Source organism: Chionomys nivalis, chromosome 9, assembly GCF_950005125.1.
Source record: "Chionomys nivalis chromosome 9, mChiNiv1.1, whole genome shotgun sequence".
Lineage (NCBI taxonomy): Eukaryota > Metazoa > Chordata > Mammalia > Rodentia > Cricetidae > Chionomys > Chionomys nivalis.
The window spans coordinates 82,800,830-82,819,817 of record NC_080094.1 but is presented as its reverse complement, the minus strand read 5'-3'; the positions used below and the strand labels follow the sequence as shown (position 1 = coordinate 82,819,817).

At 41.5% G+C, this 18,988-nt stretch overlaps 1 protein-coding gene across 9 annotated transcripts in view; it reads left to right on the top strand.

Moving 5' to 3' along the window:
• Ambra1 (autophagy and beclin 1 regulator 1) overlaps positions 1 to 18,988 on the top strand; it is a 199,627-nt gene that overhangs the window by 78,008 nt on the left and 102,631 nt on the right. For 7 of the 9 annotated variants that reach the window (XM_057780610.1, XM_057780612.1, XM_057780608.1 and 4 more), the window contains 2 exons: positions 4,396 to 4,482; positions 9,043 to 9,219. In XM_057780610.1, the coding sequence (XP_057636593.1) occupies positions 4,396 to 4,482; positions 9,043 to 9,219 (264 nt within the window). The remainder of the gene's footprint in view (positions 1 to 4,395; positions 4,483 to 9,042; positions 9,220 to 18,988) is intronic. The other 2 variants (XM_057780615.1, XM_057780613.1) reach the window with 1 other exon arrangement.

The following is an 18,988-nucleotide window of genomic DNA, read 5'->3' as shown; positions in this document are numbered from 1 at the left end:
ATGATTACTTCTTTGAGTCTTTTCCTTTTTAGATTTTTCTATATTGAATTTAATTTTTAATTACATTTATTTGTGTGTCTGTACATACACATACATGTCACTTCACTTATGTGAAGGTCAGAGGACAACTTGTCAGTCAGTTTTCTTCATCCACCACGTGGATGAAGGGATTGAACTCAGGTCACCAGGCTTGATGGCAAATGCCTGTACTCCTCGCTGTCTTGTCTGAGCTACATCTTCAGACCTTTGAATACTGGCTATTTTAATTTGTTGATTTGGTTTTCAGACAGAGTTTCCTTTAGCCTATGCTGGTCTTGGACTCATTATGTAGCCATGATGGGTCTTTTGACCCTAATCCTTCTAACTTTACCTTCTAAATGCTGGTTATTATGTGTACACCACCATGCTTATATCTTGTTGGGTTCTCTGTTTGTTTGGGGGGGGGGGGTTGGGTTTCTTTGTTTTGGTTTTCTGAGACAGGGCCTCTTTCAAGTTCTAGCTATAGTTCTGGCTGTCTTGGAGCTACTTATGTAGATCAGGATGGCTTTAAATACACATAGATCCTCCTGCCCCTGCCTCCTGAATGCTGGGATTAAAGGCATACACCACCTTGCCCAACTTTGGTTTTTTTTTCGTTGTTGTTGTTGTTGTTTGAGAAATGGTCTCCCTCTGAAGCCCAGGCTAGCCTTGAATTCAACAGCAATCCTCCTGCCTCAGCCTCCTGCATGCTGGAATCACTATATCCAGCTTTTAGTTTAGTTTACTTAGTTGACAGGGTCTCACAAACTGATGCCCACCCAGGCTTCTCATGGCAGTCTTCTTACCTCAGCCTCACTTGCGATGGCAGGGAATCACAGATGCCAGCCACCGTACCTGGCTTTTAGTTTAGTTTAAAATAATTTCAATTTGCAGAAGAGTTGCAAAATTATAGTACAGAGAATTCTCAAATGCCCTTTATTCACATTCCCTAAATAATTGCATTTTGCCACATCTGTTTTGCCATTCTCTTTTGCTCTATCTGTATGTGAATATAATTATTCTTTTTGGTTGATTATGGTTGTTTATATTTTTATATTTGTGATTAAATTGTTTTAAAATATTGAATAATTCCAAGTTAATTTGATAGAGCAGTGGTCTTGGGCTTTTAAAAACATGCTATTATTGGTGAAAGACTTTTAAACAGTCCTTGTATATCTAACACACATGGCTACACATAAAGGATAAATTATAGTATTTTCTTCTTGGTCTCCAGTGAGTAAAAGTAACACGGTCTTGTCTTCACCCAGATACTACTGGTATACAGAATTAAGTAGGCAAACTGTTAGAGAAAAGAGGGTTTATTTGTTCCTTTCTGTCAGAGTTTTGGTGGCTTTCTAAAATATTTCTAGACTAAGATTATAGGTCAGAAAGAAATGGCAACTTCAAGCCTGAACAAATTTGGCTGAACCTTCCTTCAGCTCTTCCTGATTTCACATTATCAAATTGGATGATAGATCATTAAGTCAAGTCAGATTTGTGTGTGCCAGAGCAGAAGGTGCCCAGCTGCTACCCTAGTCCATTTACTCAGGCCATTTCCCATTCCTTCTCCTTGCAAACAGTTGGTACTAGGAGGGAAAGTGCTTTGGGGAGCCTAAGCATGACAGTGATGATGTCTGCTCATCTCATAACTCCAGTTCATTCTTTATTTCACACCAACTGGAGATGCCTATTTTTATTCTTTGCAGAGAATTTCTGTTTCGTCCGTGATTTGTGTATGTGGGAAAACATTGTTCATCTGGATTGTCTCTCTTGATTTCATGTATTAGCAGTTAAAATCTATCTCTCCTCATTCACACACAAGTATGCATGTATGTATGTATATATGTATGTAGTACGCACATACATATGTAGGAACGTTGGTTGCCAGCCCCATTGCATTGTTTGAGGAACTGTTGGTGCACAAGGGTTTTGGAGTGAGTGGGCATAAGGGATGTATGCTCCAAGAGAACTCCCATCAAGGGCTCCCCAGAGACAAAGCTTAACATTTTGATGCTATTCTGATTTCAAGAAGCCTTCCTGATTAAAATAGAAAGTTAGGGTGGGAGCTGGAGTATGCAAGATATCAAATGGAGTCACTAAAATTGAGGTTGTCTAATCCAGATTGTTCCAGTTCAGGAATCTTCTTTTAGCATCCCTGATAAGTCTCTCTTCTCTCTCTGAGGTCTGTCACTTCCATGATATAGTTTGTTGTGGGCAATATTTGTTTCCTAACGTAATCAGGTTCATTTTCTGAAGCAGGTCACTCTGAAGGCTGTCCTCACTAAAGGGCTTACTAAGCAGCTGATCAGAGAGTAACAGTCAGAGCTCAGGGGTACTCAGCACCTCGTGCAGTTGAACAATCTTCCAGGGTTTTGATTTCATTCTTCAGTTCTTACCCTGGTCTTAGAGAATGATTTTATTAGTGTTGTAGAAGTGGCATAGGCTGGCCAGCGTTTTAAGTAACAGTTCAGAATAAAAAGGTTTTGCTGGGCTTTGTGAAACATGTCTGTAATCCCAGCATTTTGCAGGCAGAGGCAGAAAAATACCTCACTGCACACCAGCATGGATACAGACCCCGTCTTAACAACAAAAATAAAAACTGTGCTGTGGCAGAGTAGGGTGACTAAAACAACAAATGATACACTGTATATTTTAAACCACTGAAAAAGGGTTCTGACAGTTTTTCATGTAAATGACAAAATATTGAGGAAATAAACATGTTTTACTTGATTTAAACATGACACAGTGTATATATGCATTGAGATACTGCATAGTACCCTGCTAATCTGTACGATTTTATGTTTTTATGTATCACTTAAATAATGTTTTAAAAAGAGGAAATAAACTTACTGTATTAATAATTCACACTTTACCTACCTACCACAAACATTTTGTGGATAAAAGATCTAGGCATGACAATATTTGTGTTATGATGGTAGGAAAGAAAAAAGAAATATGCTAGTTAATCTGTGTCTTACGACATTGGAATATGAAAAAAGTATGTTTTAAAATAATGATGTATAATATTCCTGCTGTTGCAAACAATGATATTGCCAGAGAGAAGAAATATTTTATTACTTCATTGGGTATATGGTGTTCTTTCCGTTTGGGTGCGGGAATTGTTTGCAGTGTCTCGGTCGAAAACATACTTTAATGGTTGGTTGTCCCAGGCAGGAAGGGTAGAGGATGGGGTGACAGTTGTTTCTGTCTTGACTTTGACTGGAAATGCCATCATGGGCCAGTTGCTGGGATAGTGACTGCCCACGACTATACCTAAAGCCAGCTGGTTTTAATAATACTGAATTGTCTTAAATCAATTGGAAAAGAAGGGTAGCTGCTGTTCTTATTCTGCAGATCTGTTTAAGGAGGAATCTGGCAGGGAGCCCGAGACCTGTTCCTGGGAGAGCCAGGCAAGATGCTGCTGGGAGGAACAATATGCACCTTTTTTTTTTCTGAGACCACTTCCTTTGAGATGTGTTCTCCGCTAGGAGTGTGGCTGACTGCCGAGCACGTATGGGCTGAGAAGTGTGGTAGTGGACCAGGAAGCCCTGCAGCACACCTGGTAGCGGATGTGTCTTACTTAAATAGCCTTTGTTGTATTTAAAGAGGGAATTTCACTAAAACTTAACCATGAAACTTCATTCCAAAGTCCAGATTTCTGGTTTTACAAAATCAGACAAGGCAACAATACTGAGCTTGTGGCTTAGTGATAGGTCCCTAATCTTCCTGTTTGCTGGTAGCCGTTGCTCACCATGGCTACATGCAGTAGGCACTTGGAAATTGAGATAGGTCTTCATGGGAATCCTTAATAGTTGCGTGTCCTGGGCCTAGTACCAAAAAAATAATAAAATGTGTGTTACTATCATCAGTTGAATTTATGATGGAGCTGGATGATAGAAGGAAAGGATTTTGCCAGTTATTAAGTGAGTCCTGGGTGTATACTCTTTCTCAAAAGAAGGGTGTGGTAGAGCAGGAGTGGAAAATGAGGGTGTGTGGACTGGTGGTGTGCAGGAGCCGATCGTCAGGATAAATGTGTGATGGTCTCTGTGTATGCCTCGTTTTCCTTTCATGTTGCTTCTACCTCCTGTTTGTCTGCTGGAGGTACTGTAACGAGATAGAAAATTATGTTTCTGATGCATTTGTGCGTGTCTTACCAGAGAACAGTATTCAGCATAATACAGTGGTCACATCCAGTATAGGAGCTATGTAGCTCTCCATTTATTAATATTTCCATATAGTTAGATTGTAAGACCCTAGATAATAGGTGCTAGCTGGCTGCAAAGGGGGATGTTATTTACCTCTCCCCCACTTCCCTTATGATTGACCTCTGAGTTGGTAATTGACAGGGATTATTGCCATTTTTTTAATCTCTGCTAGGAGGCTGCTGGAGTCTTCCCTCATTTCATTATCCCGTTATGATGGAGCAGGATCCAGAGAGCACCCAATTTACCCAGACCCAGCGAGGTAAGGCCAAAGTGAGAAATGGCACTAGGAGGGGGGAGGGGCGGCCCTTGGGGTTGCCAAGTTGGGGGAAGCCCCACCCGTGCCTCTCTGGTCCTGGTGCTCTTTTGCAGTGTTACAGTGTTAAGGCAGGTGTTTCAGGTGGTTGGGAATTGTTGCAGGTAAGTGCACAGCTTCTCTTGTGACAGAGGACTCTGACTGAGCTCTAGTCCTTTGGGACTCACCATCTGTCAGTAGGGTACTGAAGGGAGTACTGTGGAGGCCATAGGTTTTCTTTCCTGCTGCTCCAGAAGCTGTTGCCCATCATCAGATGGACAGCCAAAAAGAGAGCCAAAATTTCGAACATTTTATTTATAGGGAAAATACTTTTAAAAATTTAGAATATCAAAAGGTTAAAAATCAAGCCAGTTTTGTTTGTTTATTTTTCAAGACAGGGTTTTTCTGTGGCTTTAGAGCCTGTCCTGGAACTAGCTCTTGTATACCAGGCTGGCCTCAAACTCACAGAAATCCTCCTGCCTCTGCCTCTGCCTCTGTCTCTGCCTCCCGAGTGCTGGGATTAAAGGCATGCACCACCAGTGTTTGGACACTATCCAAAAGAAGAGATGAAGGAAGAATAATTGAATGAAATAAGTTGTTATTTTATTGAAGTGATTGCTTTGTACTGTTTTAGAAGACATTTGAAGCCTTATTGAAGACTGTGGAGGGGGGGAGTGCTATATGCACATGTGTATTTGTGGTGTGGGCGCATGTAGAGGTCAAAGGAAGACTTCCTCTGTTGTTCTCCAAATTATTGTTGTTAAATTATTATTAATTTTTTGAGGTAGTATCTCTTACTGAATTAGAAGCTTGCCATTATATCTAGACATATGTACCTGCAGTGCTGGGGTCGTAGGTACCCGAACCATGCCCAGTTTTTACATGGGTATTGGAGCGTTGAACTGAGATCCTTTTGCTTTTACAGCAAGCTCCCTATCCATCCCAACCAAATATTTTATTTCCCTAATCCTGGAATTTTTAGAAGTAGGGGCGGGGGAGGACATTTTTTTTATATGAGCTTAAGAAACTGTTCTGAATTCTCTGGTGCTGATGATGGTGTTAATAACAAAACTAAGGCTGGAATATTGAGTTGTTGTATTACATTTATCAGGAGAAAGCAGCCCCGTGTGGTTGTCATAGTTGGATTTGATGACTGATAGAGATCTGAAAAGGGCTAACTTGACTATTATTTCTCCCAAGATACTAGTGGAAAATAAACTTTCTGTGGCCCTCTTACTTTGTTTTCCATATCCTAGAATTAGCAAATCCAAGGATCTAAACAGTAGAGAAGAGGACTTTAAAAATAGGCAGGCATTTAATCCCAGCACTCGGGAGGCAGAGGCAGGCGGATCTCTGTGAGTTCGAGACCAGCCTGGTCTACAGAGCTAGTTCCAGGACAGGCTCCAAAGCCACAGAGAAACCCTGTCTCGAAAAACCAAAAAAAAAAAAACCAAAAAAAAAAAAAAAAATAGGCAGGCAATTCAGATGGGAACTGAAGCAAGGGCATTTACAGCAGCCTCCAGTTATGTTGGAGAATGTGTGTGCCCTTGGAAAGGGGAAGGAAACTGTCACATTTCTAGAACCTTAGACACACAGCACAACTTCTTGCTATGAAACAGTTTCTTTTCAGGCTGACCGTGGCAGTGCACCCCTTTAATCCCGGCAATCGGGAAGCAGACACAGGGGGATCTCTGTGAGTTTGGGGCTGGCCTGGTTTGCACAGTGAGTTTCAGGACTACTGGGACTATATAGAGAGACTGTGTATGTAATGTATCTCAAGAAAAGAAAAGGGAAAAACAAAAACAAGCAAAAAGTTTCTTTACAGACAGCAGTAGGAATCTTATCCTCAGAAATTTTAGACTGGGAAACTTCAATGATTCATTTTTCGACAGGGCCGAATGCACAGCCTGTATTGGCCTGTCATTCCCTGTACAGCCAGTGAAGGCTGGCCTCAAACTTGTGTCTTCCTGCCTCTTCCTCAGAATGCAGAGATTACTTCTTTAGAAGCTCATATTTATTCCTACTCTAATTTCTTTACTAGCGAAGGGTGAAGAAGCGAGGCTTCCTAACACTTGGAATACTTTGTGGTATTTGAGAGTGCTCCAGCTCCTCAGCAGGAGGGCGTTGGTTACCATCTCTTCTCACGCTGCTTTATTTCTCTTCTTCTCTTAGTTATGTCTTGTATTATGGATAGGTCAAGGCTTTTATGGAACGTTTTCCAAAGTATGCAGAAACCTAGTTCCCACAGATGCATAAGAGGCAGAGTCTGTGATGTCAGAGACCTCTCCTCCTCCTCCTTCATTTATTTGTGACCACTGGTAATATAGTTTCATAGTTTAGGAAATTCATATAGTAAAATTAAACAACTTGAATTAATGCAATGCTGTACACATAGGGTAGTCTTTATTCATTATCACCAGTAACATTTCTACCACAGTTATCAGTAACAATACATTTTTTTTTACTATTATTTCTGGTTGTCCATAAACCTGAGAAATGGATACACTTCTCAGTCTCATCCATTCTTTGGTCTCATCCAGATTAGTTCTCTTGAAAATTTTCTCCTGTTACTATGTATTTTCTTCCCTGTTCTGATTCCTTTGAATTTAATCCAAGCTTGATTTCTACGGGAAGATTTTGATATATTAGCTAGCAATAAGAACAGCACAGAAACATTCACTTCTGTCCAAATTTTGAGTAATGAAAATACCACGAGATGAAGCTTTGTGGAAATAGTTCGAGTTTTCCGATTATTTTGGTCTAGGCTTCTGTTTCTGTATATCTCATGCCCATCTCCTGTACAAAGGTAATTTGGATTCAGCATGCTCAGTGTAGCATATTATTTTAATCAAGAAACTTTGAGTTCCAGTGATTACCAGCCAACTCCTTGGAAATTCCATTATTGACTGCCCTGAAGGACAACTTTGATAGGCCCCATTGAAGTCAACTACAAGGCCTCTTTTGGCCTAGGAAGGTAGAATTCCTGAGAACAGTATATCAAAGGTTCTGAAAGTCATACTGCAAGATGTCTGCAATTTTGGGGAATGACTCTCCTACTAATATAAATTGCTCAACTGGCCTCAAATTTGCAAGTCTCCCAGCTATAGTTTCAGCAATAAATATTTTTCTATCATTTAGATAATTATTCTCAATCAGATTTTTAATATTCTCAATAAAAACAAAACACTTCTTTTTAATATCCAAACTTCATTAAAAAAAAAAAAACTCCCAGGTTTGTGGCTCTAGATTTGTAACTTAAGGTTTATGTCTTTGTTTTTCCTTAAATACAGAAATATCTTTATATACATAATAATAAATATGTATGTATGTATGTATGTATAACCCTTTCTCTACCTTAAAACTTTATTTTAGAAGAGTTTCCTTCTGAGTAGATGGAGATAATTGTTGTACACACACCCACTTTAAACTTTTGAGACAGGGTGTTATAGCTCAGGCTAGCCTCAGACTCATGTAGCTGGAACTGACCTTTAACTCCTGATCCGTCTGCCTCTGGATTCCTAGTCTTGAGATTAGAGGCATGTGTCACTGTGCCCAGCCAATTCTTCTTAGTGGCCTCCTAGTGCTCCTCTCTATGGATGTAGTTTATTTCCTCTTTTGCTGGGCTTCTGGCTTGTTTCCTAGGCTTTCCCAAGTGGTGACAATAATGCAAATGACCTTTCTCATGTATACATTCGTATTCTTCTGTATTTCTGTGGGCTGTAATTTACTAGTGGACTTGGATCATTGTGTGTTCCTCAAATTTTAAGTCTTGCTGTTGGTTTAGCAGTCACTTAACATTATCATTGGCGCACGCCTTTAATCCCAGCACTCGGGAGGCAGAGGCAGGCGGATCTCTGTGAGTTTGAGGCCAGCCTGGTCTACAAGAGCTAGTTCCAGGACAGGCTCCAAAACCACAGAGAAACCCTGTCTCGAAAAACCAAAAAAAAAAAAAAAAAAAAAAATACCTGTGATTAATATGTGAGGGGGGGAGATGATTATAAGGAGCTAGGCGAAAGCTGGAACTGTGTGTGTTTGAAGAAGGGAGTACTGGTGAGAAGAGCCATGGGTGTCGTTATTAATTGTCTAAGTATTGTCATCTTCTGGCCTGTTTTCTTATCTGTGAATGACCAGACTTGATTACTAAGGTCTCTTTCATTTCTTAAATTTTATGGATTGATAAGGAGCAAGGAAGAAATATTTAAGGACACCCTGAAAAGCTAAGCCAGGTTCCATAGAGGCTAAGATAGAAGAAAGGCCCAGTGCTAATCCTCTTGGGAAGGGGCCACACTTGGTCAGGAGATGACTGATTACACTATTTGCCTTGTCTTAGAACAGAAGCATTGGTGATAGTCTGGTACACATATTCTGCAGCACAAACCTCCTGGTCACTTAAACGGCTTGTTATTTTTCTGTATCCAGAGTTTGTCTCAGCAGGGAGATGCCATGGGAGAGCTGGCTTTACTGTCTTTCACAGTGTATTCCCCAAATTAGTGCTAGTTCGTGTTTGTCCATCTCTGTCTCTCCCAGATTATCTCCTGCTGCATACTACGCCCAGAGGATGATCCAGTATCTCTCACGGAGAGACAGTATTCGCCAGCGCTCCATGCGCTACCAACAGAATCGTCTTCGTTCTTCCACCTCTTCTTCCTCAGACAACCAGGGTCCATCAGTAGAGGGAACCGACTTGGAATTTGAGGACTTTGAGTAAGTATATTCTCAGTTTACTTCCTTCCTCTTTCTCCCAGTCTGAGATTGCTTTCAAGTTGGCCACTGCTTTTGTAGCAGTGGTGAGTATTCTTGCTCCCAATCCTTTAGTTATTGCTTATGAGTTGCAAGCTGGGACAAGGAGCAGAGAGAGAGACCTCCCGACCCCAGAACACTCCTATTTCTGGCAGATGCATTGCTGAATCACCAGAGCCTTTGGGAAAAGACAGCCCATTGGGCCCCGGCCTGAGTGGGAAAGAATGACTACTGCTCTCCTGGCCACATCTGTGTCTCCATGTTTCTCTTGGGCTATCTGCAGAGGACATTCTCACTGGAGTAGATGTGAAGATTAAGTTTCATTTTAAATATTAGATTTCCTTAAAGTGAATCTTCTATCTCAGTAACATGAATAAACTTAATTCTTTAAGGTCTAACTCTTTTGCCTCAAATTAATAGTCTTCTTGTTCCTAGCCCCACCAGTAATTCTTTGAATGTCACCTTTTAAACACTCAGAGGGATCACTGGCAGGGCCAGGAACGTGGCAGTAGCAGGTCGAGGAGTGACTGCTTCATGCTGTCACCACCCTTTCCCACTGCAGCCTCAGCCTCAGCTGATGCCCCTTCCTTCCTTCCTTCCTTCCTTCCTTCCTTCCTTCCTTCCTTCCTTCCTTCCTTCCTTCCTTCCTTCCTTCCTTCCGTTGTTGTTATTGTTGTCGAATGGGGTAGGGATGAGGCCAAATGAGCCCCAGACTTCAGAGTCCATGCTTTCCAACCCCACTGCACAGTTTTACCTCTCAGACATTTTATTTTTTTTAAATTTTATTTTATTTTTTTAAATATTCATTTTATTTATTATGGATACAATATTCTGTCTATGTGTATGCCTTCAGACCAGAAGAGGGCACCAGATCTCATTACAGATGGTTGTGAGCCACCATGTGGTTGCTGGGATTTGAACTCAGGACCTTCGGAAGAGCAGGCAATGCTCTTAACCGCTGAGCCATCTCTCCAGCCCCCTCTCAGACTTTTTTTTTTTTTTTTTTTTGCTTTTCGAGACAGGGTTTCTCTGTGGTTTTGGAGCCTGTCCTGGAACTAGCTCTTGTAGACCAGGCTGGTCTCGAACTCACAGAGATCCGCCTGCCTCTGCCTCCCAAGTGCTGGGATTAAAGGCGTGCGCCACCATCGCCCGGCCCCTCTCAGACATTTTATTCCTGACCTTCTAACCATTTGTCGTATTGCCAGCCTGAAACTGGGTTTTCCTGCCTTGTATCAAATTAGACATTTGGCTTTTGTTTTGATTTTTGTGTTTTGCTGTTCTTTAATATACAAAAGAAAAAGAAGCATTTCCTTCTCCTTTTTCTGATGGCGTTATTCCACTATTAGCACACCTTAGTAGGTCTGGGTTCTTAGGAGTTCTTACCTCTCCCTCAGCCACGTCCCTCTGGTCAGCTGCATGCATGTATCCCCATAAGCTACCTTGTAATAGAGCTTTACGGTATATTTGATCCCGTTGCAGAAAGGACTAGGATAGAGTGAAACAACCGTCGTGCTGCTTGACTTCCTGAGGTTTTTGGTGAACATACCAACATTTGAATTCTGTGAAGCAAAAGGAAGAACATAGATTGGTCTGAAAAAGATTTAAATGTTAAGTAAATGCAAGAGTAGCATAAAGCAGGTGTGTGGTGGTCCTGTGTCAGCAGCAATCACCCTCTGACCCTCAGCCTGCCATTTTCTCTGTCTCTCCTCCTGGGCAAGATGACTGCCTATAGCAGTGAAATGAGCCAGACAGACGCCTACCATGACATATGTTGTCTTGGGGATGTAATAATTTTTCTAGCACTAGGTTCACTCCGGGAAGTGGTTTAAACACATATGCTGATGGGTTTTGGATATAGTTCACCTGCTTAGCATGTGAGGTCCTGTGTTGGATTCCGCAGTACTGTAAACACATACACACAGTGGGGAGGGGGTTGTGGAGGAGGAAGAGAGAGGAAAGAGAGAAACGTATATACTGAGGTTGCTGACGTTGCAGTGACTGGGTGACTTTAGCTCATTTATCATATAGTGCTCTGGGAGTCAGGCTTCTGACTTGCCTAGCTTCTTTCCATGCATGCTTAGAAGTCTAAATTATCTGTTTCCAGTGGTGTGATGTGGGGATCATGTCTTTCAGCTGTACTCTGCCTCGTGACTTGTCCCTCATAATGGAGTTCTGGGTTAGTTTAAAATGTTCTGTTCTCATTTTACCTTCTCTTTCTTCTGATGCCACCTCCTCGCTCTCCCCTTCCTTCCCCCTCGATTTTCCTCTGTCAGACTGCCTTCTGTGTGTGCTTCCCCAGCCCACCTGTGCTCTCATCGTCTCCTTGGGCTTCAGCATGACCTCATTTTACATTGTCTTCCCCCTGTAGGTGCCTCTATTAGCAAGGGTTAATTTCCCCAATGCCCCACTCATAAGTCTTTCCCTAGATGCTTGCTTTTTGAAGGAAGGTAGTTCTGGTGCAAACCACAATCTACCTTAACATGAGTAGTCCAGGTCTTCTAGTGAAAACGGCTGATACTGCCCTGCCATTTGTTCCTTCTTTTTCTAGCTCCTCTGTCTTCCTCCTCGTCCTGTAAGCTGGTCGAGTACTAGTTGCAGTTGCTCCTTTCAGTCTCTAGTTTTCAGAAGAGGAAAGAAGGAGCTTAAGGGATGTAACACCTGTTCTAATTTATTTGCCATAATCCTATTCCTTAGCTTTGATATTAATAGTAAGGATGTTAATTTTTAAATTAATTTTTATCTTACATGTGTGGGTGTTTTGCCTGCATTTACGTCTGTGTACCACTGTTTATCTGGTCCCCAAAGAGACCAGACTAGGGTGTCAGGTCTCCTGGAACTGGAGTTACAGACACTTGTGAGCTGCTATGTAGTTGCTCACACTCAACCTTGTGAGCTGCTATGTAGTTGCTCACACTCAACCTTGTGAGCTGCTATGTAGGTGCTCACACTCAACCTGTAGTCTCCTGGAATAGCAACAAGTGCTCTTAACTGCTGAACTGTCTCTCTAGCCCTCAGGAAAAAAATGTGGGTGTATGTGGGCAGTAGTGGTTATATATAGTCATAGTTTATAGTTATTTTAGTACAGAGGAGCAGGTAAGGTTTATGTGATCTGGAATCTGCTTAACAGGACACCTTTAACAGACACTGTTCTATTGTGTTTCCATACCTTCTCAGTACATCCCAGTCCTGCCTATGGGGCCTTACATAGGCCTCTCTACTCTCCCTTTTTCCAAGTCATAGATCCATTCTACTCTTCTTTTGAACTTTTCATTCAGGTGTAAAAAGTTGCCAAGAAGCCGGGCAGTGGTGGCGCACGCCTTTAATCCCAGCACTCGGGAGGCAGAGGCAGGCGGATCTTTGTGAGTTCGAGGCCAGCCTGGTCTACAAGAGCTAGTTCCAGAACAGGCTCCGTAGCTACAGAGAAACCCTGTCTCGGAAAAAAAAAAAAAGTTGCCAAGAACCAAATCATGTTTTCTTTGGTTCTCTTTTATCATCAATTGAATAAAAGGAATAAGCTACTATAGTATATTTTTCATATATATATATATATATAGTTGTTATCAACTTGTGTTTATAGTATGTATGCCAAAGTATCAACTTCATATCTATATATGTATATGTAATAATTTATGAAGTAGCCATACTTACATAAAAATGTAGATTATTTACATGTTTTTACATAGAGATAATAGATTTTAAATTTTTGTTTAATCCTTATAATGACTAAACAACAGGGTTAATAACTCAATCTTATCTTATGTTCTCTGTCTGAGGATATTACCATATCAGAGATATCTCAGATTAGAAAACAGGAATCAGTATATTTATTATCTTCAGATATATAAAATCCTTTAACAGTGATGTACAATCATATTTGGACTCTTTCATACATTTTTTGTACAAGGAAGAAGACCTTTCCAAGTTATCTTCAGAAAGGATGCCCTTGAAAGTTGGTCAGGTTAAATTTTCTATTCTTTGTAGTCTGGATTGGTGGCCATCTTCCTAGGCAAGCATTTTCTCCTGCCATTCATCTCTGTCTGTGGTAAGGATTGAAATGGCAGGATCCCAGTTTTTATCAAAATGTACAAACAGGGCATCCAGAAACCTGCTGTCAGCAGGTCTATTCTAAAGTCCTTAGCCAGCTGTCTTCGCATAAAAATATTTACAAGCAGGGTAAAAGTGTGTCTGCCCATTGGCATTACTGTCTTCCTGTGTTAGAGCTCAGACCGCTCGCTTGAATGTAGATATTATATAAGCATAGCCAAGCTCTTACTTTAATTTTCACCTTCCCTTTAGATAAGAGGACAGGTGACTCTTACAGAAAGACCAAGAAAAGTGCTTTGTTCCAGTAGTTGCTAAGGTCTGCAGGAGAAATAGTATGTGTATTTATTCTACTCTAGTTAGTCTTTAATTTTTAATAAAAAAATTATTATTAGAAAAAAAGAGTGGGTTCCAAAGCTACGGAGAAACTGTCTCGAAAAGCCAAAAAGAAAGAAATGAAAAGAAAGGGTCTGGGCCTTGTTGGTGCACGCATGCCTTTAATCTCAGCACTTGGGAGGCAGAGGCAGAGGTGGATCTCTGTGAGTTCAAGGCCATCCTGGGATATATACCACCTTTTAGGACAGTCAGGGCTACATAGAGACCTTATCTCCAAAGAGCAAAAAACAAAAAACAGTTGTTTATAAAGAAAAGGATCCAGGTGATGATGGTGCCTGCTTTTAATCCCACACTCGGATCTCTGTGAGTTCAAGGCCAGCCTGGTCTACAAAGTGAGTTCCAGGACAGTCAGAACTATTACACAGAGAAATGTTGGAGAGATAGAGACAGAAACAGTGTTCTTCCTTATCTCTTTCCACTGTGAGATCTGGAACTCAAACTGAATGTCTGGCTTTTGGGGCAAACGCTTTTACATGCCAAACTATTTCAGTGACCCTTGATTCTAGTTAGACTTACACCTTTTTCTCTCCTCTCCCCTCACCTTTGTTGTTTTTGTTCTTTTTTTTTATTGAAAAAAAAAATTTCCGCTTCCTCCCCGCCTCCCATTTCCCTCCCCCTCCTCCCGCCCCTCTCCCCCTCCCCCCACCCCTCTTCTCCTCCCTCTCCAGTCCCAAGAGCAGTCAGGGTTCCCTGCCCTGTGGAAAGTCCAAGGTCCTCCCCCCTCCATCCAGGTCTAGGAAGGTGAACATCCAAACTGTCTAGGCTCCCACAAAGCCAGAACATGAAGTAGGATCAAAACCCCGTGCCATTGTCCTTGGCCTCTCGTCAGCCCTCATTGTCCGCCATGTTCAGAGAGTCCGGTTTTATCCCATGCTTTTTCAGTCACAGTCCAGCTGGCCTTGGTGAGCTCCCAATAGATCGGCCCCACTGTCTCAGTGGGTGGGTGCACCCCTCGTGGTCCTGACTTCCTTGTTCATGTTCTCCCTCCTTCTGCTCCTCATTAGGACCTTGGGAGCTCAGTTTGTTGTTCAAGACAGGGTTTCTCTGTGTAGCTTTGGAGCCTATCCTGGAACTCGCTCCATCATTATTTGGATCCTTTTCTTTATTAAACAAGTAGTCATAATCCTTGGTAAAGAAGTAGTATTTATATAGGTAGATATTTTATAAACATATTGAGACTTGACAAGTATCAAATTGCACTTTGTGTGTAGTGGGGACAGCTGTTATTCAGTGTTTCCACAACCAACTCTTACAAGCCTTGGTTAAGGAAGCCTACTTTGACAAGTGTACTGATGTAGACGAGCAGGTTGGAGAACAAGTCCTGTTCTCCAGGGCCTGAAGTCTGATGGCAAAGAAAATTGTTTAACGCTGACACTTGCATTAGCCCTAAGGTTCTTGGGAACTCTCTTGGTGTTAACTGCCTTAAAATGTTTTCCTTCATACTCAGCAAAGAGGGAGTAATGAAAATTCTCGGGAAGTGAGGAGACCTCTATTGGAGAAGGCTCCAAGCCTCAATATGTTTATAAAATATCTACCTATATAAGTACTACTTTTTTTTTTTTTTTTATTTTTTGGTTTTTTGAGACAGGGTTTCTCTGTAGTTTTGGAGCCTGTCCCGGAACTAGCTCTTGTAGACCAGGCTGGTCTCGAACTCACAGAGATCCGCCTGCCTCTGCCTCCTGAGTGCTGGGATTAAAGGCGTACGCCACCACCACCCGGCAAGTACTACTTCTTTACCAATGATTATGACCTGTTGCTTAGAAATGTGTAACAGTGCCTGGTAGCTTTAGAAACCCTACTCTTCCTGAGCAAATAAAGTACATATGAGTATTTAATTTGGGTAATGGAGAAGAAGAAATGAAGAGAAGTAGAATATATCTAGATTGTGCCTGGGCTGAACATGGGAGAATACAGAAGGAATGAATTTAAACACCCAGGAGGTACAAGGAGGAAGATATTACCACTTAGATTTATGTTTGTTTTATCAGAAAATACACAATAAGAATATAAATTTGCATAATGTAGGCAAATGAAATTAGGAGGTAGAAAAAGGGAGGACAAGAATTTGTAAATGAGAATTATAATAGTATTCCTTAGAGAAAAATTAAGGCTCTGCTGTTTTGGGAGACCTATACTGTTAGGTTTCTTACAAGAAATATCAACTGGAACAAAAGTTTAAACCCTGTGTCAGTGCAATCCCTGGAAATGCGGACTGGGCCTAGAAGAAAAGGACTTGACCAAGATCAATGTGCATTCAGAGATAGGAATGCAAACTCTGCCTTTACTGTGTGCGGAGGAGTAGAAGCATGAGTAAAGGGAAACATGGTATTTGCTTTTAGAGAAGGTTTTTTTGATCAACTGTACTGTCAGAAAGACAATGGCCTTTTGAGCTTTTTGATGCAAGAGATTTAGTCCCCAAGGCTCAAGTCAAAGCTGTTTGTCACTGAGGAACAATGACAACCTGTCTGTCTGGTCAGGGCTCAGACAACCGTCTGCAGGTGTATTTTTCTTTCCTTTAGATTATGGTTTTTTTTTTTTTTCCTTTGAGGCCATAAATCCTAGACATTTAGCAGAATTGCCACTGTGTCTCTCCATTTTTCTGGAGATTCATTGTCTTTTATTAATGCTTGTCTTAGAAGCTTGTTTGTAGGATGTTTCTTTATAAAGTCATTTGTAACAAAATTTTATCCCCCTACCCCACCCCAATTCTCCCAGATACCCCTTAGAGAGTTAATCAGAGATACACAGAGTTCAACAACTGGGAAAAGCCATTAATAACGCAGACAGTTTCTTTCCTGCTGGCTTAAAGGCAGCTTCTGGCTGTTACAATTGATGAGGATTTCTCGGGTGTTCCCTTAAAAAGTACTCCTTGGTAGAGAGACAGCACTAACATATTTGTGTACTCTTTTCTTCACTTTATTCCCATTAAGGTTGTTGGCTATTTTAGGGTAGAGCCCAGTACTTAGCAGTCACCACCACTAAGGCCAGCCTGCAGGGTCTGCTCATTTGGCACCACATTTGGTCTCTAGTTGACATGTTTCACTGCCTTCTACCTCATGCAGATTGCTTTCTGTCGAGCTGCGTGAGCTCCTAGTCTTCTGAATATGTCATTATTTTAAGTGTTTCTAATTCCTTTGGTCTTTTCCTGGAACTCTCTTACCATTCTCTCGTTCTCCCAAATTTGCTGTGCGCTGAACTTTGTTTTCCCATCACCAGTCATCCCCAAACCCCTCTTTATAAGCAGTAAAATCGGTTGTTCTTCCCACTTTGAGCTTACTTGAAACTGCCTTTCTCTGTGAAGTTTGTATGCTGTACCATTTTTCCCCGTCTTGTCACCCAATTTGGGTTTTGGTCATTCTGATCATTGCTACCTTGACACATTTTTCTTTTCAAGGTTTTTTCTGGTTAGTAAACATTTGAGCTGCTTGTTTGTTATGCTATTTTCTCTTAGAGGATTTTGCTTGTTTCTCCCTCAGATAGTATTCATTTGTATGTTTCCCATGTTTCATATTTCCCTAACTGTTCTGGTTCTTGTCCTGTTGTTTTTCTGTTGCTAGAGTATTGAGATGCTCTTCAGGTCCTGCTTACCCATCCTTACCCAAGATGCTAAGATGCAGGCCAATAGACATCTCTACTCACTTGTATGTTATTCTTCTGTGGTGCCATCCATTTGAGAGTTTGCTCATATCTGAGACAGCTTTGCCTATTGTCTGGCTCTGTTTGGTGATTGGGTCTCACTGTGCAGCCCAGGCTGGCCTCAAACCTTTCACTCCTCCTACTTCAGCCTCCTGAATGCTGGGATCACTATATGTGTGTCACCATACCTGACTTGAGGCTATTTTTAATTCTCCTTTATATTATATCATGTTTCAATAATCACCAAACAGGTGGCTGGAGAGATGGCTCAGAGGAATAGACCACTGGCTGCTCTTCCAGAGGTCCTGAGTTCAATTCCCAGCAACCACATGGTGGCTCACAACCATCTGTAATAAGATCTGGTGTCCTCTTCTGTACTGCAGGATACATGAAGGAAGAAACCTATATACATAATAAATAAAAATCTTAAAAAAAATAATCACCAAACATTTTAGAGCTATTATTACCCCTGCATTTTAGCCCCTCTCCCTTTTTTTCCTTTTTTTTTTTTTTTTTTTTTGGTTTTTCGAGACAGGGTTTTGCTGTGGTTTTGGAGCCTGTCCTGGACCTAGCTCTTGTAGACCAGGCTGCTCTCGAACTCACAGAGATCAGCCTGCCTCTGCCTCCCGAGTGCTGGGATTAAAGGTGTGCGCCACCACTGCCTGGTTCTCTCCCTTTTTCTTTAATTTGTGTGTGCGTTAGTGTTTCTACATTAAATTACTTACTATTTTAGCTCGCTCTCATTTAAAATGGAAAAATACAGTTTTTAGGTTTTAAAACAGCACAAAGGGGTTTGTGCTATGTATTGTAGGGTCAGGCTTCTCTCCACTCACTGTTGTCACTTGTCATCTCTCACAAGCTTTATGTCATCTTAAAGCATTGGCACCTCGCTAGTACTGTGTAGTGCCCTGCCCTTCCCATCTGTTAGTCCAGACTGTATTCCATGGTACCAGAAGGGTACCATGGATCTATGGATGTGTAGAAGCATGTATCAGATCCCAGAGCTATGGGACAGAATCTGCCTGATAGTGCTGCCTTTTAGCTTTGTTTTCAGTCTTCCTGAGGCCTGGGGCCACTGTTCTCTTCCTAGGACACCTTTAAACTTTAAAATGTTTCTAACTCCTTTCATGAGAGTTTGTTACATTCAGTGATAAATGCACAACAGTGAAAAGCTATCATGACTTTAGTTGTACTTTTAAATTGATTAATACTTTAACTGGCTGGGCGGTGGTGGCGCACGCCTTTAATCCCAGCACTCGGGAGGCAGAGGCAGGCGGATCTCTGTGAGTTCGAGACCGGCCTGGTCTACAAGAGCTTAGTTCCAGGACAGGCTCCAAAGCCACAGAGAAACCCTGTCTCGAAAAACCAAAAAAAAAAAACCTTTAACTGATCACAGCCAAAAATCACATATTTGAAAAATAACAGTATGTTTAGAGCTATCTTGTGTGTTTAATAATCAGCTTCTTTTGTGTATATGGGAGGAGCTCTGCAATCATCGCATTTTATTGGTTAGCCACTTCTGATGTATTTGTGTATGTCCATGCGTATCTGTGGGGTGTGTGTGTGTGTGTAGACATGGTGTGGGGGGGTAAACGTGGCTTGAAATTAATGCTGAGTATCTTTCTTGATTGCTCCTTCACTTAATTTGTTAAGGCAGGGT